General features: G+C 41.3%; 1 protein-coding gene across 11 annotated transcripts in view; it reads left to right on the top strand.

Annotated features, from left to right (window-relative positions):
• SRPK2 (SRSF protein kinase 2) overlaps positions 1-21,047 on the top strand; it is a 128,229-nt gene that overhangs the window by 104,386 nt on the left and 2,796 nt on the right. For 4 of the 11 annotated variants that reach the window (XM_086886708.1, XM_086886710.1, XM_086886718.1 and 1 more), the window contains 6 exons: positions 473-961; positions 4,787-4,887; positions 4,981-5,088; positions 14,479-14,548; positions 15,256-15,348; positions 15,779-15,871. In XM_086886708.1, the coding sequence (XP_086742834.1) occupies positions 473-961; positions 4,787-4,887; positions 4,981-5,088; positions 14,479-14,548; positions 15,256-15,348; positions 15,779-15,871 (954 nt within the window). The remainder of the gene's footprint in view (positions 1-472; positions 962-4,786; positions 4,888-4,980; positions 5,089-14,478; positions 14,549-15,255; positions 15,349-15,778; positions 15,872-21,047) is intronic. The other 7 variants (XM_086886714.1, XM_086886717.1, XM_086886716.1 and 4 more) reach the window with 2 other exon arrangements.

The following is a 21,047-nucleotide window of genomic DNA, read 5'->3' as shown; positions in this document are numbered from 1 at the left end:
TAATCATTATGGTTCAGCTCCATTCTGGCTTCCTTTATTTTCTTGTCAGCTCTTCAGTCCTGGTAAAGATGTAACTGTTGAGATTGTAGTTCAGTTTGGTTTGTTTTTGTTCTGCTCTTATGGAGAATTTTCCCTCTTCTATGATGACTCCCTGTTGATGCAGATGGAATTACAGATTTTTAAAGCTTGCTTTCAAGGCCTCATTCATCTTCCCTTCAAAACATTATTCTCTTCTGGGTTGTTCCCTCCTGAACCACTTCCCATTGTTTATTTTTCCAACAGCCTTACTAGTCCTTTCTCTTGCCTTTAGTTTAGCTTTTAAGGTTTGCATATTTCAGTGATATTCAGTATTTCCTTGTTAGGTAGTGTCAGAAGTCAGGTAGTTACTGAAGAGTTAAAAATGATGATTGCCTAATTTTAGTCTGGTTTATTGATGTATGATGTAAATGTGTTGCTTGCTGAAATTTTTCAGGTGAAGCAGAAGATCAGGATGAAAAAGAAGACACAGAGAAGGAAAACACTGAAAAAGATGATGATGTTGAGCAGGAACTTGTCAACACTGACTCTACAGACCCTAAGTGGATAGAATCCCCCAAAACAAATGGCCATATTGTGAACGGCCCTTTCCTATTGGAACAGCAGATTGAAGACGAAGATGAGGAAGAGGAAGAATGTCCAAATCCAGAGGAGTATAATCTCGATGATCCAAATGCAAAAAGTGATTACTCTTACAGCAGCTCCTATGAACAGTTTAATGGTGAATTGCCAAATGGACGTCACAAAATTCCAGAGTCCCAGTTCTCTGAATTTTCAGCGTCAGTGTTCTCTGGGGCTCTAGAGTCTGTAGCTTGTGGTTCTGCAGTTTCTGAAGGATCAACTGTAACTGAAAGAGAGGAGAGCAGCCCATCTCATGACAGGAGCAGAACGGTTTCAGCTTCCAGCACTGGGGATTTGCCAAAAAGTAAGTGTTCTTCTTAATGGCTTTTATCTGGTAGCATGGGTGTGTACTGTATTAAATAAGAGGGGCAGGTAAATGGAATACAGTACAGAGGCAGTGGTTAGGTTAAGAAAAGATTGTTTAAATAAATGAGATTATTTTTCTGGCAGAACTGGGGTTTATGGATTGTTTTCCACTCTAGAACTTGCTTTTAAGGGCTATTAGATAAATAAATTACCATAGAATAAATATTTGCATTGACAAGTTCGTCTACATGTGAAAGAGAAAAGGAAATCTGTAGTTGCAAATAAGCATCATTCCTGTAGTTTAAAAGTAGAAGATGAGCATGAGATCGTGTAACCTGACGTCCTTTGATAACAAGTCAGTAATAGACCATCTTTTAAGCCCAGTAACCTTTACTGTTAGCTTAAAACGTATTTTTCAAAGAGAAAATTACCTTCTCTTAAATGGACAAATGAAATTATAATCTAGTGTGATTGAAGTGTGTTCTACTGCTTGGCACGCTAAATTGTTTTAGAAAAATTGTAGCAAGTTTGAACTTATCTGCAAGCTGCAGCTTCTATCTGTTACTTCTTGTCACATCTTTTCTCATATATCTCTTTTTCAAATATTAAAAATTTCTGTAATATGCTGTGTTTTCATTCATTAATTGTTCCTTCTGTATCAAACAGTTCCTGTCTTAACCTTTTATTAATACTCAACAGGGCATATTGCCAACCCTCAACTCATGATGGCATTTCTATATTCAGCATGGTTTTGAACATTTAAATTCTTGCCATCAATCCAGAACTTTTGCCTGGAAACCCTGTTTGCCTGTAAATCCATTTGAAGACATGGAAGATGAAGTCTTGGTGTTGTTGCAAAGAGAAAAAATGCAAAAAGAAAAAATGAATTTTTGCCATTGAATAAAATAGCTTCAGGATATTACACATAGGTCTTACTTGTAGTGCCAGTGGTTAAATGATAAATACATGGGTTTCAACTTCAGTAAAGAAAATACTAAGAAACTAAATCTGTGAGTGGATAGAAAAAAATGGGAGCTTAGGGAGAATATCACCAAGCCTGCCATCAGTGATGATCTGTCACAGATGAGATTACTAAATTTAAATAGAGCTGCATTGAAAAATGCAGTCCAAGTGTAATTCTTGGTTTAAGACTTTAGAACAGCAATTCACACAGTTTATTACACGGTCTGACAACTAAGGTAAAAAATATGAAATAAAATACAGCTCAGGAGAACTGCATTTCTGGAAGATCCAGGCAAATAAAACTTCTAGTCCATCTCCTTACACTCTGAAGTCCCTGAAACAATATAGAGGAGGGTCCTACATGCCTGGTAGTTTCTTACTTTGTTCTGCCAGCTGTATATAGGCAGAAGGACTCCACTGCTGTTTTCCTGGGGTGGTGTGTAAAACCCTCATGTCTTCAGAGATTAAAGCCACTTTTGTCCTCATGGAAACAGCTTATGTCCATAGCTGGAGAAACAAACTTATTTTATTCCTCCTCGATGTTATCCCATCAGTTCACACACCTTTCTTGCAAGGAAAGAAGACAGACATTAAATTCAGTGGTAGTTTACTTTTTTTGAAGAAAGAAGAAAAGCTGAATGTTACCGATACTAATGGCATCAACAATAACATTGAGTATAACAGTAATAAAACAGAGAAGGTATTTAGAAAGAAGCAGGATTTAGAGGCTATTTAGTATTTTTAAATGGTGCTACATTATTTTTCACCATATCTTTATAGTCCTTTCCTTGTCTACTGAAGTAGACTTTTATTTATTCCTCTTTCTCTAGGCATTGCTATGCATTGTTAAGTGTCATGGTCTTATTTTTTGGGATACTTGCCTTATTCGGTGTACAGTTTGTCTTCGGTGGATGAGCAGTTTTTATTTTTCTCAAGTTTTCACTGCATGACCAAATGCCCTGAAGATGGATCTGTAATTTCCTCACGACTCTCCTCCTCCTCTTTCCAGTGTTTGAATGTTTGCTAAGTACATTGTCATGCTGAGACTGAGAATTAAGGTTATATTTCTTAGTTTTTATAGAACTAGGACACAGAAGTGTTCAATAATTTTGTGCACAGGTTAAGCTTATTTGGATGCTTTTTTGTGAGTACTTTCTAGAAAATACACTTGTTCTGACTTCAGTTTCAATTGCGGATGATCTGTGTTTGTCAAATACAGAATCCAAGAATTCATCTTTCAGAAGAGACAGGACTTAAGCATCATAAGCTTTTAGGAAAACAAAGAAGTGTAGGCACTTCCCTATTACCTGCTCAGGTCTCTCTCTTAGGAAAAGGTTGAAGAAAGCTGTTGCCTAATGCCATATTCAGATGTCTTAGTCATGAGGCTTTCCCTCCACTTCATTCCACTTTATTTACCACAGTCCTTTGACAAGACATGTGGGAAGGATTTATCTAGCATTGTATTTTTATTTATTTTTTTTTTTTTCCAAGGCTGCTGAACTGAGAAAAGTCCTTTAAAAAAATTACACTGTACTATGCAGCATGTTTTTAAAGGAAGACTCTGATATTAAGAGTGTCTTACTTCTATCCTTATGCTGGTGCTTTTTATAAAAGTGAGTCTTGGACTCCATTCTAACTATTTTAGAGGGCTTTTTGTTGAGGTCACTCCCCCCTCTGCCTTTTGCTGTTTAATCCTGTATTTTCATTCCTTCTCTCCTCTGGTGCACCCTGCCGCTTTCTTTTCTGGTTGGCTAATACTCTGTGCTCTGATGACCCATGCAGGCTTCCTGAAAGTTGAAAATCTCCATCTGATTTCAGTCACTCCTAATTCACCATTAGACATCCAGTATTTTCTGTCCTTGTCCCATGTCTGGTGTATTTTCCTCTTCCAAGTATTTCACCAGTTTATCAGATCATTGCAGTCAAAAGTGCTTTTTGGATCTTGTACCTCTTTCTTATGTTACCTTCAATTTCCAATTTACACCTTGTAGCTCTGGGACAAGGAAAGAGAGATCAGTCCTGTGCTTCCCTGTGATTTGTGATACCTGGTTCTCTCTTGTGCCTTCAAGTCATCCGCTTTCTTTCCAGGGCAGTTTAGGAACTAGCAGGTGGAATGTCAAAACAGAAAGGCAGCACCTCTGCTGGTCTTCGTTAAGGTTTCAGTGTCCCAAGAGCCTCTAAAGATTGCAGAATTAATCAGATTAAAGTTCAACCTTCTTAGTCTGGATCATAATTAATGCAAATAGGACCTTCAGAGAACTTTGAATGCTGAATTATTGTGAGAAGGATGAAGCCCCATTAGGCTATCAAAGTAGCCAAGTTTTGGTGAGTGTTTTACCCCTTGGGACAGGTTTACAACCCCTCCCCCCCATAAAACCCCAAAAGAAACAAAAAAAACCCCAAACAACAACAACAAAAAAAGGAAAAATCCAGCCAGATTTTATTTACTGTAGCCAGGCATGAAAGTGCAGGATTTATTTTCTTAACCAAACTGTTCCAAGAACTTATCTTTCATGTGTGTAGTGGGTGAGTTCTTGGAGTCTGAGTTTTAACATTTTCTGTCTGAATCTGTTCTGGGAAACATATACATTGATTTTGCTTAGAAGTTCCTCTGGATATTGTAGTAATAGTCATTTGGCAGCTAAAAAATGCAAAAAATTTACACTTGACATGTATAAGGATATTTAGAAATCGGGGTAAGAATTCTATTTATGTTGCTTTAATTTCTTGTAACATTCAGCAAATTATTTTGATGTTTTCAGCGTATGACAATTCCGAAAGAAGTGTCAAGGCAAAATTGCTTAGAGATAATGAATAGTAGGATTAACATACTAACTATTCTGCATTTTGCTTGCATTAGCAAAAACTCGTGCTGCTGACTTATTGGTGAATCCACTGGACCCAAGAAATGCAGATAAAATTAGAGTTAAAATTGCTGACCTGGGGAATGCCTGCTGGGTGGTAAGTGTAACTACATCATTTCAGCTGTTCACTATTTAGAACAGGTCTTTTTATAGTCCTTTATTTCCATTAATGTGGTTCTTTCTGTTTTAGCATAAACACTTCACAGAAGACATCCAGACAAGACAGTACAGATCCATAGAGGTTTTAATAGGAGCAGGTTACAGTACACCTGCTGATATCTGGAGTACAGCATGTATGGTAAGAACAATGAAATGTGCATTTTAAGAGTAAAGCTCCTAAAAACAGTTGTTTATTTAGTGAGGAAACCTGATGGGGATGGTTTTGACATCTTGACACAAATACATTATCATTTATGTTGTTATATTAGATAGCTGCTGATGATTTCATCCCTTTCTTTCAATTTCTCTAGCCTTAATCAAATGGAAATATTTGGGAGATCACATCTAATTTTCATGTGATGCATTTTAAACTTGTACTCAGAAACACGAAAGTTCAGAGAGGAAATATGTGTGTATTTTGAATAACAAAATGTAACTGAAAAAGTACAACTGCTTGTTTCATTCACTCTTAGAATCTGTGCTGCTGTTAGCTGCGATTGCATTCCTTTTTCTTGTGTAAAGTAGCAAAACAATGAAATACTTTAAAATGGTGCCAAGTGCAATGCAAACATGGATCAGATTAAGCTTGGTTCTAAACTTTCAAGAGAAGGAATTCATTTTATTGGCGTGAAATATGCAGTAATATTCTGTAGAATTAGTTTTAACACAGAACTGAAACTGCAGCTTTTTAAGAGTCTTTAGAGAACAGAAAAAGTGAAGACTCAATCATGCAGTTTTCTGAAACACTAATATCTCTCTGAGGATGAAGCTGCATGCATCTTCTCATTAAGATAGTATGTATTTCCAAAAAACAAATTTAGAAATACCTTTGCCTATTTTAAAACCAAAAACTTAATCAAATCTTTATATTTTACAAATACATGTCTGATAAGAGTAAGTGTGTGAGGAGGAGGAGGAGAAGACTCAAATACTAGACACAGTTTGCAGGCGTGGGTGATAAGAATTACACAGCTCGGAGGGAGAGGAGGAGGAGGAGGAGGAGGATTGAAAGGAACATAAAATCCTACAGATATTGTAAGTTCAGCAGGCCATGTGTTCGAAGTAACTAACCCATAAGTGAAATTAAAGTATATTTTCTCTGGGGTTTAATACTAGCTGTCCCTTTAGTACAGCAAACCCATCTATTTCCAAATTTACTCTTTGGGACAAAATGGAGAATTTTTCTAGTATATGGAAAACAAAGCATATAAAATATTCCAGTTTGTTCTTTAATTCTTTTAATTATTCTTCTCTTAACTAACTACAGAATCATTATAGAGACTTTATTTTGTTACCTACTATTTTGTAAACCTCAGCTGAACTTGATAGCCTTTTATTAGACACCCTGCATTCATCCTTAAGTTGTACCTATCGCTGCTAATTTTATAGTCTTATATAGTCTTTTAATCTTGTAGCTGAAGGCACATAAAGCAAGCTGAAGTATATCTAGAACTGTGTTATAAGATAGTGGGGTTCTAAATAGAAGTATCACACCTAAGGAATATAATATTTTTGCAATACTTGGGGTCGCCCAGCCTATTACAACTTCTCATCCATGTTATGTGTTACTGCTTTCTTCAAACTCAGGGAAAGAAAAAAGCCTGAAGCATCAGTGCCACTGGAGGTATCTTAACTCAGATTCACAATTACATATGAAATTTCAGTATTTTAATAAGAAAAATGTATTTATGCTTTTTTGTTACATAAGCTTTGGAGATAAGGCATTTGAGGCAGAGGTGCTGTAATTCTGTCTTCTGTCACAGTCTTTAGGTTTCTGCCCTTAAGAACTGTGGTAGAAATGTTATAACATTACAGCACTGACATACAGTTGTTGAATTCAGTTGTCATCGTGGTATAGTTATGTAAAAAATAGAGAGCAGCCTCTCAGACTCATAGAAAAAAATTAATCATTTGAAAACCCCCAGAATCTGTTTGCATTTGTTTGCCTGATCAAATTGGTCAGGGCACTGGGGATGCTGATCCTGTACAAGATGGAAAACATATCTTCAAGACTCTGAGGTAGGGATTGCCTTGAAGACCTTAATATCTCTTTCTGCAGAGGGCTTGTAACAGAGATTAATGGCTAGGAAAGCATTCCTGAGGTGGAACTGCAAACTCCCAAATAACTTACTTAGGCTGTCTTTGGAAATTATGATGTGAACCTCTCAAATCTCTAAGGCACTTAAGAGCTGTGGAGTGCCAAAGTGTTTTAATGCCTCTACAGCCCTGCTTGCTTTCTCAAGTTTGGTTTCCTTGTTGTACCTAGATTTGGTTCAGAAAGTGCCCTTCTAGGTTATCTTGCTCTTGTTTCATATTTAATTCACTCTGTTCCATCTTTATTGTGTTTTCAAAGGGATTGTCCACTGGAGCAGGTGGTGTTTATTTTCAGCCAAAATACAGCTCACTGTTAGCCTTGATGTCCAGGACTCCCAAAGGAGAGCAGAGGCAACTTTGCTTGTACAGGTCCTGAGTCACTAAGGACATTTTTGGAAGCCAGTACTGTGCAAAATGAGTGGTCCAGCAGTATTTCCATTACTTTTTCCTTGGCAACTTCCCATCCATCCGTATTTTACTTGGTGTGACAGCACCAAGCACACATGAACACTGCTTAGCTTGCAAAATAGAAGATTTTTTCCATGTATTTTGTACCCGCTGCTGTGTCAGATATTCTACCTCACTTAAACTCCATTTAAAAAATTGCAACAGAAAAGGCATTTCTTGGAACGTAGTGTCTACAGGGTTTCTGTGTCAGAGATTTATGTGTATATAAAATGTGCCAGTCTTTTTATTTGTCCTGGATTATATGGAGGATGACTCAGAATGCTTGGTACGACTTGGTCTTGTGCTTTATAGATCTCCCTTTAAGCCTAGGGTTTTCACTACCTTTTACTTGCTAATGAATTACTCTTGCTCACTGAGGGTAGCACTGACCATGAGCAGCCCAGCTACTGGTTCTTGTATAGGCTTGTATTTATGATCTAAAGTGTGTTAAGGACAGAAAGTTGTGTTTTCTCTCAGTAGCAGCAGAATGTCTTTTTCCATCATACCATTTGCCTGTCCATTTTAGACAGTCTTTAATAATAAGGATGAAGATAAGGTTTTTAAACAGGCCCTGAGCATGCCAAGCATCTGTGTTCCTGTGTGCACAGCAACTTTCAGAATATTCCCTTATGAATCTTCTGGGACATGGCACATTGTGTCTGAGTGGAGAGCATTCCTTACCTTAGTTTGGAATGGCTTTGTCTAGCCAGGAGCTTTATGGTTTTGATTCAGCTTCCAGGAAGAAGTAGTCCAGTTTTATTTGCACTAACTTTAGTATAGGACTAGCCAGTTTCTGATCAGGATTACTGGTGCTGGGTGTATGTAATCAGAGCCATGTAAGGGCTCTACCCAAACAGCAAAAGAGAGCAAAGTAATTCAGTGCTGCTAACCTTGCAGTGCTGTTTCTTTGGTGTTATGTCAGTAAATAACTAGCATTGCAAGCTAGCTGCCTGTGAGCTGAATCTTCTAATTTTAGATAGTTTGGCGTGGCCCAGTTCTTGTGCCCCAAACTTCTTTGAATCAGGTTTAAAGAATGAATGTGAATATCCTCAGACCAGTACTGTCCTCTGCTCAGGGGATCTGAGTTGTAGAGTTCTCTAATAAAAAACAAATAAAGGAAGGGAAAAAAAGAGAATGATGCATATTTTTGGAAGCTTATAATCAGTGCATGCATGAAGTGCTGTGGAAGAGGTTAGATGTCAGTGGGCTTTTCCAGACCATGGTGGAGTTTGCTTGTTCAGGGCTTGGCAAAGCATTCCATAAAGTGTAACTTACATCTTTTTCTCTAGACTTTGGTGATCTTAGTTGGAATGATTGTTGCAGTCATTTGCTGGACATGCATAAGTTTGGTTAGGGAAATTGTACAGTGCCGTTTTTGTTTTTACAGTGTAGCCTGTTTAAGTGGAATACTCAGCTGCTCTCATGGAAAGCTAGACACTGAGAATCTCTCCACATTTACTAAATTCTAGAAGATGTTCCCTTCCTGTACTAAGCCCTAATTTAATTCTGCCAACAGGGAGGTGCATCTCTCATTTTCACCCAAAAAAGAGAATAGATTGTGAGCCAGCAGTACCTTTGACAGGATTGAAAACACTCTTGATGTTTAGTTGTATTGGTTTGAATTTCCACATTAACAGTATTGAGCGGGTTGCTTTCTTTAGAAGAGAACAGACACTGAGTGATTTAGCATTTCCTAAATCCCAGAAAACATGGAACACAGCACTCCACTGCTGCTGCCAAGAAATCCTGGCAAGATAAGGGAGTTAGTACTGGCAGACAGCATCCCTTTGTATTGCTTCTGGAAATGACTGCAAGAACCATGATTCCACTGCTTTTCCTTGTTCCAGTCTCCTTGGACTGGAGACAGGAAAAGCACCTGAAGTGATGAATCTCATTGTCTGACTTTTGTTCATTACCTTTGGTTTGAGCTGTGGGGAGGAAGCGACTGTGTCACAGGTAGGGACATGAACAAGTCTTTTTAAGTTTTTAACACTTTTCTGAGGTGTCTTTTGTGGAGAGTTGTGATTCCTGCAATATCTTGTCTTTGTAATAAGACCTAGCAAACAGATGACAGCTGTAGATCAGCAGGAAGTCAGAGGAGGTGAAAATTGTACTTGGTATTTTATCTACCCAAAGAGAACACAGACTAGGAAAAAGGTGTGGGGGAAAGAGAACAGGCAAAGAGCTTTCAAAGCAAGGGACATGCTACTACAAGGCAAGCAAGTTTACAGCAGTGGGGTTTATTCATGGGTATTTCTGTTCATGTGAGAGAACTCAGAGGAACAGAATGAAGAATGAACAGGATATCATAAGTTATGATGTTAAAATTAAACCTACATATTGTAGGCAAGTTGCAGGCTTGTGCCCCCAGTTTACTTCTTTGAATGATACTCTCTAACATCATTCAGAGTGGAGTGAGAGAGAACTATCCTTAACTACCCTTCCACTGCTGTAAGCACGGAAAAAATGATCATGTCTCCATGGGATCATGAGTATCATCATGTTAGTATGTGTGAGTGGCACATACCAAAGGTGTGATGAGAAGCCTCAGTCTGCACGGAAGCAGTATTTTGAGGAAAAATGGAAAATCAAAAATGTGGTTTTGAGGGGAGGAAAAGCTGAAGTTGCTATGCACATATTTTTCAGTAGGCAGATACAGTACAGAATGCTGTTATTACTCGCTGTACACCCTTTTTGAAGGTGGTGGGTGGACAACCTGAAACACTCAAAAGAAAATGATTTCCCAGAGGAGCTGACTTCCAATGCAACCGCTCAGTATGTGCATGATTCCAAGATCGGAGTACAGCAAATAAAAGAACCCTGTTTCCTTTCCAAGCATCCTATTCAAGTCTCTGTTTTGTATATTGGGCCTTTCTTACCAAGCACTAACCATGCAAAATGCCTTTCATACTCTTCCCATTGCCTGGCTCTGCAGAGGGAGATGTCCATGGGAGAACAAACTGTCAGCTGGTGTATGCATCTCAAAAAGCTTTCTGATCTTTCCATGCTCCCACTGACCTGTGGAATGGGGTTCTTAAAACCAGGTCTATTTTTAAAGCAGTTACAGTCTTCTCATTTACATCTCTTCATTTCAGCTGAGGCAGAGAAGCTCTGGCCAAGAGCTGCATCTCATCTGTCAAAATAATAATTCTGGCCCATAGCTTGTTGTTCTTTTTCAGCTGGGGCTTCAGTTCAGGGAGGCTGATGCAGTCCAAGTGAATTGTTCTTCCAGTCCTCTCCCAGACAGCTTTCCCTAGGCATGCATCCATTTTTCAATCACCAGATTGAGTACACAGCTGTCACACAGTGAAAATGTAGCTATTTCCAATTGTGTGGTTAGATATGGGTCCATTATATAGTGATGCCACCAGTTCTGTACTGTGATGGGTTCGCATACAATCCTGTGGCAGGAAAGAAATAGAGCCTCTTCAGAGCCTGTAAAACAGCAGTGTAACCATTTATATGAAAGGTTCACCATCTGCAGATGGAGAAAAGCAGTCTAGACTGGTTTCCTATGAGAACCTTAGGAAAGTGGTAAGTAGAAATTGCCAGAAGAGTCAGTAAGGATGGATTGTTGCCTTGGGCTTCTGTGCCATATGTTGAGTGTGCTGTATCTAATTTTTTATCTCCATATAATAAATGAAATGCTGGCTTCTCTTGAGGTAAATGTCAACATTAAGTAAAAAAAAACCATGGTATTTTCAAGTTGGAGTTTCTGTCAAGAAACTAGTTTTTAGAAATTATTACTTTCAAAGGGAAAGTAAGTAAATATGGTTAGTCTGAATTTGTAGCATCATAGAAATTATGGACAAATTTAGGTTTAAAGTGATCTCTGGTATCTGCCTCCTTCTTGAACAGGGGTTATTGTCAGAGGTAGATGAGGTTACTCAGAGCTTTGTCCAGTTGAGGGGTACATACCTCAGGATGTACCAATGGCATTTCCACATCCTTTCTGAGCAGCCTGTAACAGTACCCAGGCAGTCTCACCAAATATTTTTTTTCCCTCGTGTTTGACTGGAATTTCCCATCTCGCTGCCCTGTGTCTGCTCTGTGTTGTCCTTTCATTGGGAAGAGTGTATCATTTTCTTCTCCACTATTGCCTTCAGGCAGTGGAGTGCAGCAATTAAATCCCTTCTCTCCTTCTTCCACCTGAGCAAACCCAGCCCCGCCAGCCTCCCCACCTGCATCCTCTGCTCAGCCCCCAGAGCACCTGAGGCCAGGTCCTTGCTGACCTTTCTCCACTCTGACAGGGTCTCTCTTACGCTGGTGGCCCCAGACTGGTGACAGCTGGACAGACCAGACCCATGGTCACTGTGCTGCCCTTACGGTCTCGGTCTCCTCTTGTCATCACAGGATGTCAGTCAAGTCCCTTATGGGGCTTGGGGGGTTGTGTGTGCCTACACGTGGGTGTAAAGTGTGGGTAAGTACTGAGAATGCCCCGAAGTCCAGAGCAGCAGTGGTTCCACAGTCAGAGCTGTGGCTCTCAGTATGCAGCAGCAGAGATCTGCTCCTTCAGCAGCACCCAGTCGGTAATGGCACAGCCTTTCCAGTGCACCACCTTTGGACAGAGGTTTAAAGAGCAGAACTCTGACTGATGCAATCCAGAGATGTGATTGTCCTCCTTACAGCTATTTATGTGCTTATTAATGTATCTCTAACACTTCTTTATGATAAAAACCTAGGTCTGGGTTTTATTTTTTTTTTATATGAGGACAAATGAATTTCATTTATCTTGCACTGTGTTGCCAGTCTGTCCTGAAAATAGCTGTGAACATACTACCGGGTTGCCACAGATGAACCTGTGAGACATTTTCTTTGTGGGTGCTAAGAACCATCATTACAAATACTTAATACCTGCCTCTGGGCTGTTCCTATGCGCATCTGAGTCAGAAGTGTTTGTTCTTAGTCTCTCTGACTGTCTTAGGGAGAGTCAGAAAATCAAATGTGTGAAGTGCTGTGGCCCCAGCCCATCCTGGGCATGGAGTCAGAACTGTACAAAAAGGAGATGAGAAGCATCATCATCATTTTCAAAAGCTTTAGTTTTTGTTCAGCATATCCCAAATCTATGAGAGCTTTCAGCTCTTGTGATACACAAACTGATCTCAAATTCAGAGTATCAGAGCAGCATGCTTGCCTCCTCTTGTGCTTCTCTATAAACAGTGCTCACAGTTCTTCAGTTTAATATTTTTAGTCTCATGCAGACATATTGAGATATTAATACTTCATTTTTGGGACAGAAACTATATTCTTGTGTAGTCTACCTTTGTGGCTAAATTCAGCTACATTTCTGTTCTTCTCCAGGGATCTGTGTGTAATAGCAGTGAGTTTCTCAGTATCCTCAGGAATCAGCTCCATTGGTGTGTGCTCTCCTGGGAAAGCTGGTTCCAGCTCTTCTATGAAAAAAATACATTCACACGAGATACAGAGAGGACACGGGTCTTCTCTGTCTCGTCTCAGGAGGATAACAAGTTTCTCTGTGTTGTGTTTAGAGATCTCTACCAGTGATCACTTCTGGCTCTGCTCTTAACATTTATTTCAGTTGAGAAACCTGGTATTTTATAAAGTCCTTCAGATTTTTTTCAGCTGTAAAATGAAAGCTGTCAGCCTTGAGCTAAGTGGAATAAGAAAAGTAATGAATGACTGTTTATTAGTGATAGTAACTTTAGAAGTTAAAGGGCTGTTCATAGGATCAGCAGAAATGTCAACAAGGGGTGTTCTTGTTTTCCTGGCTGCTATGTGTGATTGCAATGAATTATGTTGGCTGTAGCCCACTTGGATGACACTGCAGTTCACAGCTTGAAGAAGCCAAGTGCTCATAAATAGGCTAAATTTACAGGTGATTTAACAGCTCCAGATTATAAACTGGAACAGAAAAGTGTCTATTTTCAGGTGACAAGTATTCTGTAGTAAATGTTCTAATGGAGTGAAATCCCATCCTAAAATTGTGCCAGGAAGCTCTGCCTCATTTTTGGAATGCTTTTCTGGATTAGATGTTTTACCATGTCTTGGACATGGGAAATAGTTTGATGTTTAAACCACCTGGAAAGAATTAGATTCCTGTGGCTGCTTGGGCAATTGGTGAGCCAGAGCTGAAAGAGAATAATTTAACGAATTAGACCAGATGAATCCATGTCTGGATGCAAGTAGGGGCTCTCATAGTTGCTTCAGAGCTTTGCAGCTTTTTGTATTTATCACACCCATAAAGTCAGTTTCGTCCTCACCAAACACAGGGTCAGCATCCCATGGAAGCACTGCCTGCCCTGAGGGCATCTGATGTCCCAGTGTCTGTTCTGGATTCCCCATCAGTATCTATCTCACCATTTACTCCCATCATTGAAGTAGTTAAAAAAACTTCCAGATTTAGAGTTGTCGAAGAAGCTAATTCAAATGATTAATTATACTCATAAATGGATTTTATTTGTGATTCAGACTTTCTTAGTTTAGCCTCCAACATTCAGTCTGACAGGTAAATACCCTTCAGATACATGTGCAGCTCTTATTTAGAAATTCCTGAAGTGTTTAGAAATGCTTGACGCTATCACCAGAGTTCGCAGGAGTCTGTAGCACCATGTTCAATGCTGGCTCAGTGCAGCGCAGCTGGACTCCTGGGCAGCCTGGAGCTGCTCTGAGCACTCTGGCTGGGGGCTGCAGGGAGGGGCTGCACTCCAGCCCTGGGGGATTCCTTCCTCCATCCCCCCTGGATGGGCAGCAGTGCCTGGGGGTGGGCACGCTGCTGTCGCCTCCAGCCCCAGGGCCGGGCACAGGGCTGGACACGGGGCTCTCTGCAGGGTTCGTGCTGCTGCTGCTGCACTGCAGGAATGATGTCCTCAGGTAAGTGGCCTCTCCTCAGTCTTGGTTCCAGTCACAGGCCTTGAGCTCTGAATGTGAGCTCCTTTTTGCTTCTGAGATGGTTGTGATGTTTTGCTGACATCTTACGATCAAAAGCATTACTTCTGAAATGCCCATGCCTGTGTCTGTTGTGTTGTAGGCGTTTGAGCTAGCGACTGGAGATTACTTGTTTGAACCACACTCTGGTGAAGACTATTCCAGGGATGAAGGTATGACTCTTCTGAGGTATTGTAAGAGTTTCTTCATATTTTCACGCACAATTTCCAGTGAGCTTACAGTGGGGTTTAAGTTTTGTATTTGAGTAGAACTGTTCATACACGTTGTTTTCAGAATATAAATGTGATTTTTTTTCTTTTTAGTTTTAAGTTCCACCACTAGCAGTGGGTAGGCAAAAACTCTCTTCTGCAGATATTCATCTACTTAACAACTGCCTGAAGGAATTAAACTGCCCTTCTTGTAAGATTGCATATGTGTGAAAACCTGATTGAAAATAACAACATTTTAGTTTAGAAAAGAAATGACAAATTGGAACTTTATTCTGTTATTCTCTTTAAAAGAGTGACACTGGAATAATGTTTACATTGTGTATTTTTATTTGAATTAGGCAATTACTAATTATTTTTTTAAAATCAGAGTTAACTCCTGCTTCCATCTGTATACCTGTCCATTTTCATGCTTGTTTGCTTGTAAATGCTCTTTGCAGTGGTATTGTAGGCATCATTCATTGTTCCTAAATGCTACTAATGATGCCAGAGCTCTGCTGATCCTGGAAACCTCTGCATGGATTTGCTGCAAACATTGTTGATTTGAAACTATTTCTGATTTTTTACTAATTCCAGTTTCTTTCCTCTTCTTTTTTATCCCATCCTTTCCCTGCCCCTTCCACTCCCGTATCCTTTTTTTCTCTCCCTCATAGACCACATAGCACACATCATAGAGCTGCTAGGCAATATCCCAAGGCACTTTGCTCTATCTGGAAAATATTCTCGGGAATTCTTCAATCGCAGAGGTAGTACCTCTTCTTTTTGAAAGGTGCCGTGATGCAGACAGAAGTGGAATTGCTGTTGCTGGTTGTATCATGTCCCAGCGAGGAGCATTTCCTGAGATCACACAACAAAATTTTCATTTTGAAAAGCAAAATTCCCAGGAATCTCTGACAATTTTTTTTTTCACACAAATGTTCCAAAAAATAACTATTGGTACATTTTTAATGATATGCCACGTTGTTTGTGGCAGCTGACACTCAAACATTGTTTTGAGAAGGAAGTTTTGCTGAAAGTACCTTTCCAAAGCAGCCACTGAGCAAGCAGTGCACACGTGTGTTTTTTACCAGGATCAATCTATTTCTGTCTGTACCGGGCCAGTGTTAGTGTGTGCATGCAATGTACTGATTAAACTGTTGTATGTTTCTGTTTTGCTGGCAATGTTCTCCAATGCAGACCACATAGCATTGATCATTGAACTGCTGGGAAAAATCCCTCGAAAATACGCTATGTTGGGGAAATATTCCAAGGAGTTTTTCACCAAAAAAGGTAACGGTATTTATGCAACACTAATTTAAAGCATAACACTATCCAAAAGGAGAATATGTTGATTTACGGGTACTGAAGAAATATATCCATTTAAATGGAGAGCACTTACTAAAGAAGAACTTTGGTGCAAACTTGGCCTTCTGGGAAAAGCCAAAATTTGCGGTGTTCATTTCAGTATTTCATTTAAAATTCATTTGGGGATATACTCAGCGAAGTGTGGATGTTAACACGTGTCCATGTGAATCTGTTGTCTAACGTTTGTGTAAGTGTGAGGACTCAAGTGATGCACAGTTTGTAACATGATGAAAAATCGTCTGTCAGCAGCTTTGGATCCTAGCTAGCAGTCCAGCAGGTGCTGCTGGTAGGGAGTAACGGAGGTGGGAAGGGAGTACCTGGGCAGTGGACACTGAGCCGAGTGTGGCTGCTGTCACAGCCCAGGAGCAGGCAGAGCGGATGGGGCTGTGCCAAGCCATGGAACTTGGCCCAGGCTGCTCTGTAAGGCAGATTTTTGACTTGTGGGGGAATGTGGTGATGCCTCAAGTGTTCCATTCCCTCGGAGTATGAGACAGCACAGTGCTGTGTGGAGGGACAGGGTCTGTCCTGTTACATGGCGGGGGAACAGCCAGGGCTGTCAGCCACAGCTGGGGAGGGCACGTCCCTGCTGACCAGAGCTGGGGGTTGCCCTGCCCGTGGGCTGGGCCGGCCCAGTAGCTGCGGTGTCGCTGTCCGGGGGCTGAGCCAGTGGCTCTGGGAGCTCGGGGTTGTGAGGCTGGACACAATCAGGGGTTCTCCCTCCCATGCACGGGGCTGCCTGTTCTGTGCTGGATATTCCTGCTACAGCAGGGATCCCTCTGTGTCCTTCAGGGGACTGTTAATGGCATTGCAGTGCAGAGAAGGGCAGCAGTGATTATCTAGGAGGGAGCAGCTGCCCTTTGGGGGAGGCTGAAATGCCTGGGGCTTTTGAGTGTGGAGTAAGGTTTATGTAATTAAGAAGTCAGTGGATAAGCTGAAGACAGAGCTGCTGTTTGCCAGCACTCACCATGTAAGAGCTGGGGGAAAGCCAGTGAAGTTTGCAGAGGATGGCTTTAAAACAAATGCTTCCCTACCCAGCAGGCAGTGAGGTTCAGGAGCTGGCTGCCACAGCAGGCAGAGAGAGGGGCTGTATCAGCAGGCTTTAAACAGCCTCCTGGTAACTGAGATGTACAAACTCGAGGCCCACAGGTCTGGAAATTTATAAAGCAGTAAGAGGGCTGGGCACAAGATACCCTGTGGCACCTCCAGACAGGATTGCAGCTGCTGGAGTGCATCTTACATTCCTACTTTGTACCTTACAGCAGACAGGTTGGCATTTTCTAGTGATGTCATAGAACTGTAAAATGACCTAGCAGTTACTCAGTAACTGCAGTGTTGGCAGTGCACAGGAGAGGGCAGTTGTAAAATTCCTGTGATGTGGAGAGTCTCTGGTGCTTCCATGAGCATCTTCAACTTGCAGTGTCACTGTTGTCCTCTAGGGCCTGACTGTCAGTGACATTCCTCAGAGGCACTGAGGGTGCCTTTTAAATCCTCAGGGTGGGATTTAAGCTAGGATTAAAGGCCTGGTTCACCAACCACACAACATACAAGTTCAAGTTTGCTGTGGAAGATTAAGTAGACTGGATTCCACTTGTTTTTGCTTAAACCAGAGAATCTCAAATACAAGACAAAGGATTAACAAACCAAATTGCATTTTCAGATCATACTAGTTATTCTACTTTTGCAAGTTGGGGAAACTGAAATATTTTGTGAAAGAAAACTGGAGGTGGCAAGTGTCCTGCTTACTTGAGCGTCTTTTCTTTGCATCAGGCACCCTTTTCCTTTCCTCTGGGCACCCCAGTACTGCCAGCCTCTGGTGTCCTGCCAGCCTCTGGTGTCCCCAGCCAGGATTTGTGGGCTGGTGGGGTATGAGGGATAGGCTCTGTTGGCCAGCAAGCTGAGTATTTTGTACTCGTCTTGAGCACTGTGGCTTGAGCACTGGAGATGAGAAGCCTTGTGGTACAGGCCTGAGGCTCTTGGGAGAATTTCTCACTGTGGTCTCAGGGCAGGCTTAGAAATCTTGCTGTTGAGCTCCTGTTTTGAAAACATCAGTCTTGGGTGAAAATCAAGAAATCACAATTTGAGTTTTACTCCTGTCCATAAGCAAGTTTGACCTCAGAGTGATGCTTTAAACATTTGAGTTGTGCTACTGAAGTCCCAGAAATAAAAAGGAAGATGCTAGTAACTTAAAGAGTTTACAGGATCAAGTCCTTCCTCAGTAATTGCCTGAAACAGTTTTAGACATTCAAATAGGAGGATGCATTTAAAACAGGAAAAACATTTGTAAGTTATTTCTTATACTATAACACAGATGCTTACATATTTTTATAGGGTCTCATATTGATTGAGCCCAGTAATAACTCCAGGGAGTCCTCTTCTTCAGTGTCCCCATGGAAGCTATTTTGACTGTAAAAATTATTAATATGTTTTGGCATTAAAATGTAAAACCCTTTTGTTTTTCCTAGACCATGGTTCCTGCTGTTTTTCTTCTGGTATTTGCTAGTCCTGTTTCCTTGTGATCTAAACCTATGCAAGATGCTAGCCAGGTGCTGGCTTTGCCCTTTGGAAGCTGAGCAATGAGAAATACTCATTGGGATGCTGCTCATTTACCCCCCTGGAAGGGAGGGAGGGCTTGCTTCTTTCTTTCTTCCACCTGCTCTCAGGATCATGTCTCAGATGTGTAGCAGCAGATTATATCCCATTGCTGCTTCACCAGGCCTCATTTCATCCATGTCTTACTGTTCAGTAATCCATCCTCCTCTTGCCTGGTGACACATCTTAAATTTGTCTTTGATGAATTTTATAGACTAGATCTGCGGGTTTTTGTATTACTGTCAGCAGACAAAGCTTTAAATAGCATTTTTCCTCCCTGGTCCTTCAGAAATTTTTTTAGTAATTTCCTTCTGGCTTAACATTCTCTCTTTCAGAGAGATCATTGCTGCCTCTGCTTTACAGCTCTGACAACTCCGTTGTCCTCTGTGGATTATCTCCTGTGTGCTTCACTATCAAAAATCCAAATAAAGGGCTTCTCTGAGGAAGTTCTCAGTGTCACATTTTTAGCACTTCTTTGAAAATGCATGCTAATGCCCTGAATACAGATGGTGTCAGACTGGTAGGGCTTGTGCTTTTTTAATTTCTCCCTTAAACATAGGTACAGCCTTCATAGGTACAACCTCCATCTACATGGTACAAACATCTTGGAGTAGATGAAAATATGTGTTGGCAGACACCTCCATTTCCTGTGCTACTCTCATGCTTTAGGATGGAAATGAGAAGGATCCACATGAAAATTTATTCTTAGACTTTCTGTCCACCTGAGTCGTGTTAAGTGTCTTTTACTTACCCTGTTTTGTTTCCATAGTTAGCATAACGATCCTTACTGAAAACTGAAGCATTAGTTTAAGCATGGCCCCCACACAGATAATTTTTACTGTTTCCTATCTTCTTAATTGCTTTTACAATCTTCATAAAATTACTTGTGGGAAACCTCAGCCATAGTGCTAAAATAGTTTTGTTCCTTAGCAGAAGAACTGCTGAGTATTGTGCTGGCCTTAGCATGGGTATTCACAAAATGAGGAGTACTCAAACAGCAAGAAATCCGCTTCCACAGTGGCACCCAGGAGCCTCATGGGGCAATGTTACCTTATCAGATCTGAGGGAGGAAAGGTGCTGGAAATGGCAAAATGTGAATGCAGAGATGAAGACAAAGATGAAGCTGGATGGGAATGCACACCCACCCTCTCTAAGCCTTATTTGGTGCATGATTACAGCAGCCCTTGCAATGAATTCTGGAGCTAGAGAAACCATGGGCATGATCTTTTTTTTTAGCAATTTTTGGCTTGCAGTCAGTAACAAGTCACTTTCCTATCACTTTTTGGCAGTATTTGAGTTCATGCATTCCTGTTACATAATTTAGTACCTGTTCTTGTAAGTAGTCACCAATATACTCTATTGGAAATCTTCCAAAAGGTAAGATTTTCAGCAGTTAAATTTTAGGGTTGCACAAAGTTTTAAAGGACTGAATGAGAGCCTGGAAATTAATATGCAGCTCCAAGATGTGGTGTCCTTCCTGTTGTGGGGCAGTTGTGGGCCCAAAGCAGAGCCTTTCTGTGTCTGTGGGGACTGATGGGACATGCTTGTACTGTGAATGTTCGCACAGAACCAGAACGTGGCCTCTGCTGGTGTGTACCTGCTGGCGTTCCTCGCGGTGGGCAGCACACCTGGGGTTCCTGTTGTGAGCAGCACTCCTCTGCAGCTTGTGGGTGATGGATTGCACACTTGCTCTTGTGGGGACTTGGTGACAGCAGCTGGAGAGCTGCTTTCTCAAGCACTGCACCCTGCCTAGGACCTACTGCTGAGGGCTGAGGCAGCAGAAACAGGGCCTGCTGAGCCTTTGGGGCTTTAAATCCATTGCATTGAGATGTTCAGTCCCTGAGGCAGTCGGACAGACACGGGTCACTTCTCCTGCCCTGGAACTTCTCTAGCCACAGGGATGTACAGAAACTCTGCCTGTGAGCTAATGGTAGGCAGTAGGTTACAGCCAGGGACAAGAACCACGCTGACAGACCACTTGGCTTGCAAGTTATGTGGCCTGCATGCCCCCATCCCAGGTGGTGAAGTGAGCTTCTGAAGCCTGTTCAGCCTCCAGTATTGGGTGAGACTCCATCACTCTCCTCGGTGCAGAAGCACCACAGGGGTCTCTCAAGTGCTGTTTGCAGTGCCCCATGGAGGCTGGCACATATGCTCGAGAAGAAGGGAGATGGCTGTGGGTTGCATTAAGGGTATAGAAATTTGGCAGAAAACAGCTGCCCTTGTGTTTCAGCTGGTGTCCAGAGGGGCTGGGTGTGGCAGGGCTTAATTACTGATTAAGATCAGGCACTTTTAAGTCTGGTCACATTCTGTAAGAACTTTAACACACACAGATTCATGGCTAGTGTAGTTTGTTGAAGCGAGAGGCCATAGATTCATTAGATTGTTGGTGATAAATACACTGGATCTACAAAGTGTAAGAGCATTGCACACAGGTGCTCCCAGCTGTGATCTGACACAGTCAGAAGGCAGATGTGAGCAAACAGATATCCCTGCTTTGAGGAGGAGAGTGGAG

The sequence above is a fragment of the Cyanistes caeruleus genome, chromosome 4 (genome assembly GCF_971803275.1).
Source record: "Cyanistes caeruleus chromosome 4, bCyaCae1.hap1.1, whole genome shotgun sequence".
NCBI lineage: Eukaryota > Metazoa > Chordata > Aves > Passeriformes > Paridae > Cyanistes > Cyanistes caeruleus.
This window is presented reverse-complemented; position numbering and strand designations above follow the sequence as displayed.